At 35.6% G+C, this 13,418-nt stretch overlaps 1 protein-coding gene across 2 annotated transcripts in view; it reads left to right on the forward strand.

Annotated features, from left to right (window-relative positions):
* KLKB1 (kallikrein B1) overlaps window positions 1-13,418 on the forward strand; it is a 28,822-nt gene that overhangs the window by 12,354 nt on the left and 3,050 nt on the right. For both annotated transcript variants that reach the window (XM_031941863.1, XM_031941862.1), the window contains exons 7-13: window positions 5,533-5,692; window positions 6,194-6,300; window positions 7,231-7,393; window positions 7,801-7,913; window positions 8,299-8,467; window positions 9,520-9,695; window positions 10,464-10,556. In XM_031941863.1, the coding sequence (XP_031797723.1) occupies window positions 5,533-5,692; window positions 6,194-6,300; window positions 7,231-7,393; window positions 7,801-7,913; window positions 8,299-8,467; window positions 9,520-9,695; window positions 10,464-10,556 (981 nt within the window). The remainder of the gene's footprint in view (window positions 1-5,532; window positions 5,693-6,193; window positions 6,301-7,230; window positions 7,394-7,800; window positions 7,914-8,298; window positions 8,468-9,519; window positions 9,696-10,463; window positions 10,557-13,418) is intronic.

Raw genomic sequence — 13,418 nt, forward strand, 5'->3', positions numbered from 1 at the left:
CAAAAATAGTCAGAAATAAAGTCCAAAGTCTTTATTATCTCCTCCACAGTCGTCTCCTTCACCTGGGACCAGGATAGCTTTCTGGAGGTCCTCTGAATGGGTCTTGATTTCAGCAGAATAATCACCACAAGAATAGTCAGGAATAAAGTCCAAAGTCGTTATTATCTCCTTCACAGTCTGTCTCCTTCACCTGGGACCAGGCTAGCTTTCTGGGGGACCTTCAGATGGGCCTTGGTCTTAGTGGAGGAATGCAGGAGTCAGGAAGAGCCACCAGGATGGTGGGAGATGGAATGTCTCTCTTCCAATCCTTGTTGGCTCTTATATACCTTGTTGTAATTACATCATTACAGCATACTGAGTATATATGAACTTAGAGAACCATTACATCACCATTCTGAGTATTAAGTATATATGTAAACTAGAGAACCATTACATCACCCTGCTGAGTATTAATTATATATATAAAGCCATTGTCTCATCAGTTCCTCTGAGTTAACATCTTGTTTCAAGTATACTTCTCCAGATTTCTGGCTCTCTACAGTTGAACTCTAATCCTCATGCAACCCTCATTCCTTTGTACCATATAGTTTCTTTTAAGGATTGATACTGATACTGTACCTCAAAGGAATCTGGGATGCATGAGGTTAACTAGGGCTGATGTTAGGACGAGGAAGGGGCAGTCATAGAATCTGAGGAAGCAGATGTCAGTAAGAAGAGTTCCTTTAGTATACTCTATTTTCTGTAGTAGACAGAAGGAAGGATTGATTACTAGATATTGATCATAAACACAGGCCAACTCAACTTGGGGAGCCAGGCTGTTTGTTTGTTTATTAATTTGTTTTTAAGAAGAGATTAAATCATGAGGAGGGAAACAGATTGAGGTCTAAAATTCATAGGGCCAAAGATAGTTTTAGAAGGGGAAGTCTAGAAGGTTATGTTGGAACATATAGAGAGAGCAATATGGAACAAAAGTCCTAAGATGTAGCATGAGAGTGAGAGTGATGGGCATTTCTTAGGGCTTTTCCTCTTCTGGTGCTTTCACAGGATTGTTTTCATTGAGTCCTTATATGTAACTGGGAATTGAGAAAGGACAAGGATTTCAGATAGGATAATAGATAAATTAGTTTTGTCAGGGGACTTTCTGCATCCTTTATTTATCATCTCATTCTCTGCTTCATCTTTTGCCCTTGTATTCATATCCTTCAACTCAGTGTCTGGCACATAGTAGGTGGTTAAAATGCTTGTTGATTAACTGATTTTAGGATTGTCCTTGAAATATCCATTTGAATGGAGATTTTTGATTGAGATATGAGAGAATAGAATCTTTTAGACTGACTTTTAATTCATGTTAGGATTGAAATTCATTGAAAATCTATGATCTAAAGGGCTAACTAATGATTATGCTTACAGGCTTCCTTCTTCAACTTTCTATCTTAAATTAGACAAATTGTATAATTGATCAACATAATCATCCACTTAGGACTAACTTCAGTGCCTCATTCTGATATCATTCTTCAACTGAAACTGCACTCTTTTCAGAGTTACTAACACTCTCTTAATTATCAAGTCTAATGGCCTTTGCTCAGACTTCATCTTTCCTGACTTTGCAGCTTTTGACACTGCTGATCACTCTTCCCTTCTGGATTCTCTCTCCTCTCTATATTTCCATGATGCTACTCTTTCCTCATTCTCTTATTACCCATCCAAGTAATCCTTCTCAAGTTTCCTCTGGACTTTCATCCTGATCATGCCCACTTACTGTGGGTATTCCCCCAGGTATTCAATCTGAGCTTTCTTCTTTTATCTATTTTTACTCTTCTGCTTGGTCATCTGATTAACACCATATCTTCAATTATTTTTATGCTGATATTTCTTAGATCTATTTATTCAATGTCACCTAACTTTTCTTCTAACTTCCAGACTTACATCTTCCACAACCTTTTGGATAATTTGAGTTTGAAATCCTATAGACAACCTTAACTCAACGTGTCTAAAATTAACTCAGTCATCTTTCTTTCCTCACTTCTTTTAGCATCCCTCTTTGCTAAAATCTTCAAAGCCTCAGTGCAGCCACTGATCTTCATCTACATTGTTGGTCTGCCTCTTCCAACAAAAATCTCTTAGGTATGGCTTTATCAGGAGATCCAGAAGATGAAAGAGCTTCTCAAGACAGTTGAGGTGGTCAATGGTATCACATGATGCAGAAATCTCAAGTAAGATAGGAACTTTAAAAAGCTAATCAAATCAAGCAATTAGGAAGGCTTTCTGTCTTTTTCACTGGTTCTTTTTCTTCCTAGATAAAACAAAAGTTGATGGCTCCTGAGTTCCTGTCTTTAGCCTTCTTTTATTATATACTCTTTCCCTTTATAATCTACTTCCTAAATCTTTATCTTAATCATGGCCTTTCTCTAACTTTCAGACCTATGTGCTCAATTATCTCCTAGGTTCTTCCAGGTCTTATCCTGCTAGTGCTTTAAACTTAGTATGTTCCAAACTGAACTCATTATCTCACTACCCTAAAATGATCTACACTTCTAGATTTCCATGTATTTGTTTGTGAAGTTGATACCCAAAGTCACACAGGCTTCAAATCTCATCCAATGTCGCCTTCTCTCTTCTTTGTCTAGGGACTAATGTCATTTCTATGGTCTACAAAATCTCCCACATCATTGTCATTCCTACCACACTATATTAGTTCAATCTTTATAAACTCTTAAATGAATTAATACAAGAATTTCTCTTTAATTCCCCTTCCTTTCCCCTCCCAGTCTCTCTCCCACTCCAGTTCATCCAGTGTGCACATCCAATGTGCACATTGCTGGCAGATTAATATTTTGCTAGGACCCAGAAGATAGAGTCTTTGAGGTGGAAAAGAATCAATCTCCTACCATGTCATTTTCCTCTTCTAAAACTTTGAATAGCTCCATACTGCCTACAGAATAAAGCAAAACCTCTCAAGGCTAATATTAAAAGATTATTCTATAGTCCCACATTAGCTTTCTAGTTGTATTTCCCATTACTCTCCTGTAGAAATCCTAGGTTTCAGCCAGATTAGACAATCCCTGTTCCTTTTATGCTTTCTCATCTGCTTCTATCCTTCCCTGTGCTTGGAATAGCCCCAGACTAACTCTGATTTTTTTTTTTTTGCATTCAGAAGTAAACCTCCTTCTTATTGTTGTATTTATAGCTCTTTTGGCCTCTTTATCCCTTTTTTTTCATAATCTGTGTTCTAAGTAATTCATTATTCCTATGCTATAGGTTCCTTCCTTAATTGTAAGCTTCATGAAGGTGGACACAGGAACATTGCTATGGTTTGCACTGCCAGTAATGCAAACACACCTAACATAAAGCACAGTGCCTAGTAGGTACTTAATAGAGTTTGTTGAAAAGACTTAAACATAAAAGACATTTATAAATACTTGCTGAATTGACCAGCAAGCAAGCCCTTATTCTAAAGGCCTATTATGTGTCAGGCACTGGGATTACAAAAAAAAAAAAAAAAAGAATCTTTTCAAATTAGGCTGTCCACATATCTTTTTGGGGATTTGATGGACATTAAGTCTCTATGCACAATCAGTTGGTATTTTTTTTTTCTGTGAGAAAACATCATTATTATCAGTGATTTAACTCTCACATTACTATTGTAAGTTACATATAAGTTATTAGGATTTATAAGGTAACTAGAAATAGGTAAAAAGGGAATTAACAAGTAAATTGAATAAAAGTGATAATCAGTGAACTTTCTCCCTGTCTAATCTTTATTTGCTTATTTCAGGCTCTATAAACTCTTTGGTATTTATTGTATACTTCTCTTTGTTGAGTATCATAAAGCCCTAAAAGTCACAGAACTTTACAGGTATAAGGGACTATGGAGATAATAATTAACCTTTATGAAATACATAAGCACTTTATGTCATATATTATGTAAATTGTTCCTGGCAAAGAACTCTGAGAGATAGGTGTTATTATTGTCCCTTTTTGCAGATGGAGAAATAAACATAGAGAAAAGCTAAGTAACTTGCCCAGAATCACATAGTAAATGTCTGAAACAGGATTCTAACTCCAAGTCAGTGCTCAATCCAACATGCCACCTTGGCATCTTATTTTATTACATATGTTCCTAATAAGTTATATGATATTTTAAAAAATCTATGACTTCATCACTGTGGGTAATTTTTCCCACCAATGTACATTGGATAGCTTCTTTAGTAGACTTTTAATGGTTACTGTCCCTAAAAAATGTATCATCTAATGCATAATTTTCTGTTAATAATCTGAATCTCTGAATTTAAGTATTCTGACCCAGACTTGAAGCCTTTTCAGGTTAATACAAAGAAATTGGCAGTTCTTGGCTTTTATGGAAATAGAAGTGGGCTATATTCACATCATGATAAGATATTAAAGGAAGAAGTCAGTGAAGAATCATAAGTAGCTGTAGAAAAATAGTTCAACATAAATAATAGTTCATATTCTCAAGTATCTAATTAACTAATACAAAAGACAACTGAGTATAGGACAGGTGGTCATTGTAGGACATTGGGCAAGTCATTTCACTTGTCTACCTCTCAGTTTCCTTATGTGTAAACTGAGAGGCTTAGACTTCATTGCCTCTTTAGTCTTTTCTAACTCTAGATCTGATTTTTTTTGAAAACTAGATCTCTTCTCTTGCTCAAACTAGAAATACAGGCGTTATTTAAGACCTGAGTTCACTTCTGATTAGCACAAAACCTTGGAACTTCTCTGCTGCCAACCTGGATCAGTTTGCTCCTTTGTGCAACCTGGAGGCTTCCTTGCTCAGGGACTCAATCAATGTCAAACTTAATGTGGACATTCATATCTGTCTAGTCTACTGTAGCTCAGAATTTCTGAGGTCAAGAGATCTGCCAGATTCAACTTTCCCAGAAGTTGGAATTCCAGATATGTATCATTATTTCTAGCCAAGTATCTGATCCTGTGAGAATAGAGCTTCAAAGGAGCACTTGACATATCTTAACTTACTTTATTATTTTGAATAATAATAGATCCAGATCTGAATCCAATCCAATGTTAATGTTATTAGTTATGAATTAATGAATTAAAAAGCATTTATTAAGCGTTTAGGATGTGCTAAGTATTGTGCTAGGGTTCTGGGAATGTAAAGAGAAAGAGAAGACAGTTGCTGTTCTGAAAGAATTTACCCTCTAATTGAAGAGGAAAACACATACAGAAGGGTACATCAGCAGGGTTGATGGGAAGGACCAAAGGTCTTAAAAGTACAGGATGAATGTCAAGATCCATGAATCTTTAGGATGCAGCAGAGTCTGCTGCTCAGGGTGGAGAGCCTGGAGGGGACTGGATACCCACCACTGGGAAGAATCAAAGTGGAATGCAGAAATCTGAGCTCCCTTCAGCAGAAATGGAGGTCAGAGTCTGGGAAAGAGGCTGGGGTTTGGATGATTCAGGGTAGGGAAGGGAAGAAGACTGTCTCTTTCTGTTATCATGAAACATACTATGTGGAATTCTGAATAGTAAATGACTTCTTTGTCTTCACAGGTTGCACAATGAATATTTTTCAAGATATGTCATTTTCTGGTAAAGATCTTGGCAGAGTGATTGCTCCAGATCATTTCGTATGCCGTACTATTTGCACCTATCATCCAAATTGCTTATTTTTTACATTCTATACAAATACATGGCATATAGAATCACAAAGGTATATGGGATTTGGGATGTCATTTCATAACTAATTTTATATTTCACATTTTTAGAAGCCTAGTCTCTTTCAAAGAACTTAGTTTTCAATGCTCCAGGCAACTTTCTAGCCCACATTGGGAGGGAGTTATTATACCTTGAGTATAATATACTCTGATGAAATCACAGGCTTGGATCAAAAATTTTCTGCAACAATACACTTTGAGCAAGAGAACATGTTGGAGGCTTAGTTAGGATAAGAGGTCAGTACTGCTGCAAACAAAGTCTCTGATTTCTCTTCTCCCAATTCCAATTATTTCAGCAAAGCCTTTATATGAAATCAAGGCCAAAGTGTATTTATCTTTTGTCAATATTATAAAATTCTAGTCCTTGAAGTGCCCTCAGTCAGAATTTGTAAAAAAGAAATAATAATGATCCCTCTGTTCTTGAAGAAGAGTTCAATTTCAGAAGCTTTCCCACTTTCCTACTAGTATTTCTCATGCTTTTTTCAATTTGCTTTTAGAAATATGTGTTTTCTGAAGACATCAGACAGTGGAAAACCAAGCTCTGAAATACCACAGGACAATGCCATGTCAGGATATAGTTTTCTGAACTGCAGAGATTGGCAGGGTAATGTGGTACAATAACAAGAAACAACAGTTGAGCATTAGATGAAGGGGTCAGATTGGATAGGATTGCCAAGGCTATTCTAGCCATGGTAGAGTGGACTGGGGCTGATCTTGTAAATAAGACTTGGGGGTAGGATTATATATTACAAGTTAGAAAGAGCCTTGGAGGTGGGTTAATTCCAACCTTTCATTTTATGAATGAGGAATTGAGGCATGGAGATGTTGAGGGCTATTTATATTCACACAGTTCATAAATATCTGAAGAAGGATTTGAACTCAGTTCTTCATGGTTCCACTGCACTCCCTGTCTCTGTCCACTATGTCACCTTTTCCTTGAATATTTAGCAATCATTTAATAATGACAAGTCACTTAATTTTGATATCTCATGTGCAAAATAAATAGTATGGCCTAATGGATAGAGAGGTAGCTTCAGAATCAGGAAGACTTGGGTTCAAGTTCTGCCTCTGGCCAGGTGGTCCTGGTCAGATTAACTAAATTTTCAGTGGAGAGAGAGAGAGAGAGAGAGAGAGAGAGAGAGAGAGAGAGAGAGCGAGCGCTGAGGGGGGGAGGAAGAGAATAATAGTAGGATGAAATCAAAGTCATACCTGTATGTTTAGACAGTTAGATGGTGCAGTGGATAGAATGCTGGATGTGGAATTAGGAAGACGTAGGTCAAATCTTGCTTCAGATCCTTATTAGCTATATGACTCTTAGTGAGTCACTTAACTGTCCTCTGCCTTAGTTTCTTCATTTGGCTAATAATAGCTTTTTTACCTTCCAGGGTTGTTCTGAGGACAAAATAGGACATATGTAAAAAATTTGTGAAACCTAAAGTGATATATATATATATATATATATATATGTATATAAATGCTAGCTGTTATTATTTGTGTGTGCATTTTCCATCTTTCATGTCTGGAACCAACACAGATCTATGCCATATCCGAATGCATTCTGGTATGGACTTTGAAGGGGAGGTGTTGGAAGTTGTCTATGTTCAAGATGCTCAGGCTTGTCAAGAAAAGTGTACCAGTAAAATCCGCTGTCAGTTTTTCACATATACACCCCACCAAGGAGAATGCAAGGAAGACAAGTACAATTTTACTTTTGAAAACTAGCTAACAAAATTATTGAACATATTTGCCAATTGTAGAAAGACTAGATCTTTAAAAAAAAAAAAAAAAACTTTTCCTTCCTTCCTTCCTCTCCTTTTTTTTCTTTCTTCCTTCCTTTCCTCCTTTCTTCCCTCTTCCTTCCTTTCCTCCTTCCTTCGCTCCTTCCTTCCTTCCTTCCTTCCTTTCTTTCTTCCTTCCTTCCTTCCTTCCTTCCTTCCTTCCTTCCTTCCTTCCTTTCTTTCTTTCTTTCTTTCTTTCTTTCTTTCTTTCTTTCTTTCTTTCTTTCTTTCTTTCTTTTTCTTTCTTTCTTTCTTCTCTCCCCCCCTCCTTTTCTTCTTTCCTTCTTTGCTGCCTTCCTTCCTTTCTTTTCTATATGTCTTTCTAGGTGTAAATGTTCCTTAAAAATATCTTCAGATGGTTCCCCAAATAGAATAATATATGGGACAGAAAGTACCTCTGGCTATACTTTAAGATTGTGTAAAAAGCTAAGCAACTTTGGTAAGTAAAGTCTTCATTTTTGTTTCTAAGTGTAATAAGATACCTGTTATGTTATAATTCAAATAATATCTGTCTTTTTCATCCATTATTTTTGAATTACCTTGAAAGTGAAAATTCTTTTTTTTATTGATTATTTCTAGTCACTGACTTGAGCATATCTCACCATTAGAAGATTCAAGTCCAATTCCAAGTTCCTAATTGTGTAACCATCTCTCTAAACCCCAGTTTTACTTACCTATAAAATAACAATAGTTAGACTTGTACTATTTATCTCATTTATTATCAGTCTCAGATGAGATAATGTAGACAAAATGCTTCTTAACTTTTCACCCTATGGAAATATTACATGCATGCCATTTCTGATTGTCATTATAATTCTTTGTAGTCTGCACAGAAATACAAAATAAGAGGGTTGTTGGAGGCAGTACATCTTCTCCAAAAGAGTGGCCATGGCAAGCTTCCTTACAAGTTAAACTGAAAACACAGAGTCATGTATGTGGAGGCTCAATCATTGGGAAACAGTGGATCTTAACAGCTGCTCATTGCTTTGATGAGTGAGTACTGGTTCTCTCTATTTCTCTCCATCTGTGTGTGTGTGTGCGTGTGTGTGCGTGTGTGTCTGTCTGTCTCTGTGTTTAGATTATAATAGAAGGAGAAAGAACAATGGGGCAAACTTCAGTATCACCATGTTGGTATTGTTTTAATTGTTTAATCATGGTGGGGGATTATTTTCCTTCATTCTTTTCCTTCGTACTTTCTGCTGTACGTGTTCTCTCCTCTTCTTACATACTCTTTTACATACTTACTTACATACATACTTCTTATATACTCTTTTACATACATTCTGAGGTGTGAAGTCCTCACACCTCAGACATCTTCTTAAGAGCAATCTGTGAAGAGAAGCAAAGATTTTCATGAGTTTGCAATAAACATGCTATAATCTCATATATATATTTAAATACTTTTATAGGTAAATTGTTCAGTAGTTCTAACTCTGGATGTGGGGACAGATCTGAGTTCAAATTCTGCCTTACTATCACTGACTGATACTGGGCAAATCTCTTAACCACTTTCAGCCTCAATTTTTTTAAATATAAAAGGGAGATAATAATTTAGCTAATCAGTAAACATTTATTAAGGATAAGGTAAATTCTGTAGATACAAAACAAGGCAAAAGACAGATCTTGTACTAAGGAATGATGATCTAATCTAATGGTGATGACAACAAGCAAACAAATATGTACAAACTATATTCAGGATAAATGGGAAATAATTAAAAGGGGAAGGCACTAGAATTAAGAGAGGTTGGGAAAAGCTAACTGTAGAAGATATGATCAAATGAGATTTTATATATATATATATATATATATATATGCCATTTTTGTAAATCCTAGAAGACAAGATAAGCAATAGCTAGTTATTAATTTGCTGAGTCTTCATGTAGAAATAGAGAACCAAAAACATGATGCAGAAAAAAAATCAGTTTTTTGTTTTCCTGATTTTTTTAATTGATGACAGGGGTTGATTAGTAGGGTGGCCACAGAGGAAGAAAGAAAAAAAGCATATCAGAACTTGAATTTTTCTGAAGATTTTTTTCTACCTCTAGCTTATCATCACCTGATATTTGGAGAATTTATACTGGCATTTTAAATCAGTCGGAAATACAGGCAAATACATCTTTCTCCAGGATTGAAAAGATTTTTATCCACCCTCAATATGAAATTTCAGAAACAAGACATGATATTGCCTTAATCAAGCTTGAAACTCCCATAGAGTTCACTGGTATGTAGACTGTTAATCACAAAATTGTTTATTTGAGTTTTCTAGATTTAAATTTTACAACACTTTGCATAAGGTATTACTCCTTTTACATCAGTCTTTCTCTAGGAGAAAAACAAGTTTCCTTTTGAAATTAAAAAAAAATGTTTCTTACAAAAAAAGACTAGAGGTTATTTTTTCTGGAATTCTTAGTCTGATAGGTGATGCCTAAAATTATTGAGATTAAAATCAGAGAAGATGATGCATCTCAGGCACTAGAAAGGCACAAAGCTACTCCTCGGTGGGGCTCTCAAACATAGGACCTTATCAGCTTGTTATTTAGTTTTGAACTTAAAGGGAGAGGCTGCCATGAGCAGATTGAGGCTAATGAGCCAGAGATCAATGTCTAACTAACATCAGGTGATATGGTTGGAGTGAGATTGGATTGAAGGCAAGAGGCTGGTTTGGAGGCATGCTTTGGGGTATCATATTCTGAATAAATTTTAAAACGTAAGAAAGTAAAAATTTTCTCAATGGTAAATCGGAGCTCCAGGCTTCTGGATAGAGTGGGCTGGGAGAATTTGGCAATTTCTAATTCCCATAATGCATTGGGATGATGAATTCCCTATTAATTGGACATTTTTGTGTCATCTTTAGTATAATATTGAGTATTTTACAGAAAATAGGGAGATTTCATTGGGATGTATGTGTGTTTGTGTGTATGTTATAACTATAAAACCAGAAATTTTTCTTCTTCTCTAATCAAACTCTAATATAACAAATACAATCCAGCTTTTCAAGGACCTATCTGCTTGCCTTCAGAAGACAGAGGCACGACTTACACAAACTGCTGGGTGACTGGATGGGGCTTCACCCAGGAGAAAGGTATGGAATGGTGTTTAAAAATAAATTTTCAAGAAGGAAACCTCCATTATAAAAATTAAAGAAATAAAAAAAAAAATCTGGGGCAATTTAGAGGAACTGAGCCCTAATCCCAAAATAAATGAAAGGCATCTTGGAGTAGTAGGTAGAAGATCTGAGCTCAGAAGACACCCAGGTTTGAATAATGCTTTCAAACGTTTTATATATATATATATATATATATATATATATATATATATATGTATCTAAGTGTGTGTGTAAATATGTATGTATGTATGTATGTACATCTGTATGCATACATTAATGGAATCACAGGTCCAAATGAAAAAAACAATGACACATGCTCCATTTCTTCAATAGTTATTTACCCTTTCCATAATCTTATGAACCTTCTCCTCTCTGTTTTAAATTTCTTTAATGTGATTATTATCAGAATCAATGTAGTGTTTTAAGGTTTTCATGATGTTTTACATTTACTGTATCATTTGATTTTTTAGCAACCCGAAGGTAGCCAATCAGTCAATACATATTTATTAAGCACTTATATGCCAGGCACTGTTAAGCATTGGGGATACAAAAAAGAAGCCAGACAGTACTTGCCCTTAAGAATCTTACAATTTATTGAGGAGACAAAAACAAACAAATATGTACAAACAAGCTAAAAGCAGGGAAAAATTGGAAATAATCAAGAGAAGAAAGGCACTAAAATTAAGAGAAATTGGGACAGGCTTCTTCAGAAAGATGGGATTGTAGCCGGACTTAAAAGTGGGGAAGGTCAATGAGTCAAAACCAGGAGGAAATTTTCCAGGCATAGGGGACAACCAGAAAAAATGCCTAAAGCTGCAAGATTGAGTACTGAAAGATGAGGAGATGATGAGAGATTGGGAAGAAATACTGTAGGTATTTATTGTTATTATTGTTGCTTTCCTTTGCCCTCCTTCCCCATGCTGAAGAGGATAATACAAAGACAACTTATCATGGTCACGGTAAATATCAGAGGATTTTGAATTCTTTCAAGCTTAAATCTTCTTGTCTCAGTCCAATCCTCTGAGTGTCATAGTGGAAAGAACATTGAGTTTAAGTCTAGTCCCAGACACCTAGTAGACTGTGATCCTGAACAAGTCATCTCCCTTTGCCTCAGTTTCCTCATCTGTAAAGTGGGAATAATAATAGCATCTACCTCCCAGGATTGTTGTTGTGAGGATCAAATGATATAATATCTGTAGAATGTTTAGCATAGTACCTGGCACATAATAGGTGCTATATAAATGTTAACGATTACTATTATTATCATGCAATATTGCACATTATAATTATAGTTAACTAGTCTTTGAGTTACATGAAGGCAAAGACTGTCTAAGTATTTTTTTCTATCTTCCCCAGTGCTTAGTACAATCTTTGTATACTGTAGGTGTTTGCTTAATATATATTGATTCAATGGAGGTAGCAAGGTGGATTCCATAATGCATAGAATGCCAGGCCTGGGGTCAAGAAGATTCATCTTCCTGGGTTCAAATACTGCCTCAGTTACTTACTAATTGTGTGACCCTGGGCAAGTCACTTAAATCTGCCTCAGTTTCCTCATCTGTAAAATGATTTAGGGAAGGAAATAGTAACCAGTTATTAATCTTTGCCAAGAAAACTCCAAATGAGATCACAAAAAAATCAAAAAATTGAAGAACAACATCTGATTCAATCAATGATTGTTTCTTTAAAGAGTCATCTCAATACTCATGTTTAAACTTTCCAGTGAAAGAGGAAGGATTTGCTATTTACCTCCTGTCATTGAAAGGTTAGACCCATATAGGACTAAAAATCCCTTCAAGCCTATTTACTTCAATATTTCAAAACAGTTGTGATTTTGGGGAAATTACTTAACCTCCTGGGGTCTTAGTTCCTCAAATGATAAATAAGGAATTTGGGCCAGTTGTCTTCTAAGGCCCTTTTTTGGTCTATATTTATGCTCTTAGAAGAGAACTCCAAATTCAAATAGAAATGGATCTCTGCAGACTTAGAAAGTCACACAGTAACATTATCTAGGTTGTGTTATATTTTTACTTGTTTTGTTAAATAGCTCCCAATTACATTTGATTTGGGCTGTTCTCTGGAGTTTGGAGTTACTTGTGGCCCTCATCAGTTAATGGCTCTGATTTAGTTCAGCCCCCCTATTTTATAAGTAGGGAAATGAAGGCCCAGAATGTTTAAGTGATTTGTTAAGGTTACACAGGAGTAAGTATTAGACATAGTGTTTGAAGCCAGTTAATTTCAGAGCTAGAAAGTACTTTTGCTTGTTTGTTTGTTTTGGGTTTTCCCCCCCTCACTATATCATTCAAAGGTGTGCTGGAGTGAGCTTGAACTGCTCTCACAACAGCTGATTGTTAGATTTTCAGTATGGGAGTGTGTACCTGGGAAAGTGGCAAATAATACAAATCAGAGCTTGATTTATTTATTGTTTGTTGATTGTCTAGATTTAAGGAAGTGGTGGAGAAAATGGTAATGATGTAAGTAAAACTTAAACAATGTTGAGCATTTTCCCCTTCGCCCTTCATCCCAAAAAGTAAATTGTTAAATATTTACTACCATATATGAGTTGCTTCTTCTGAAGGACTGTTTTTTTTTTTTTTTTTTTTTTTTTTTTAATTAGAAAAATCGGGGCAGCTGAATGGTACAGTGGATAGAGCTGTATCCGGTCCTGGAGTCAGGAGGACCTTAGTTCAAACCTGCTCTCAGACATATCATTAAGCTGTGTGACCCTGCGCAAGTTACTTAACCCTAATTATCTTAACCTCCCCACCAAAAAAAAAAAAAAAAAAAAAAAAAAAGGAAAAGTAAAGAACTAAAATGTGAGATTATAGATAGGAAATA

The sequence above is a fragment of the Sarcophilus harrisii genome, chromosome 6, assembly GCF_902635505.1.
Source record: "Sarcophilus harrisii chromosome 6, mSarHar1.11, whole genome shotgun sequence".
NCBI classification, from domain to species: domain Eukaryota; kingdom Metazoa; phylum Chordata; class Mammalia; order Dasyuromorphia; family Dasyuridae; genus Sarcophilus; species Sarcophilus harrisii.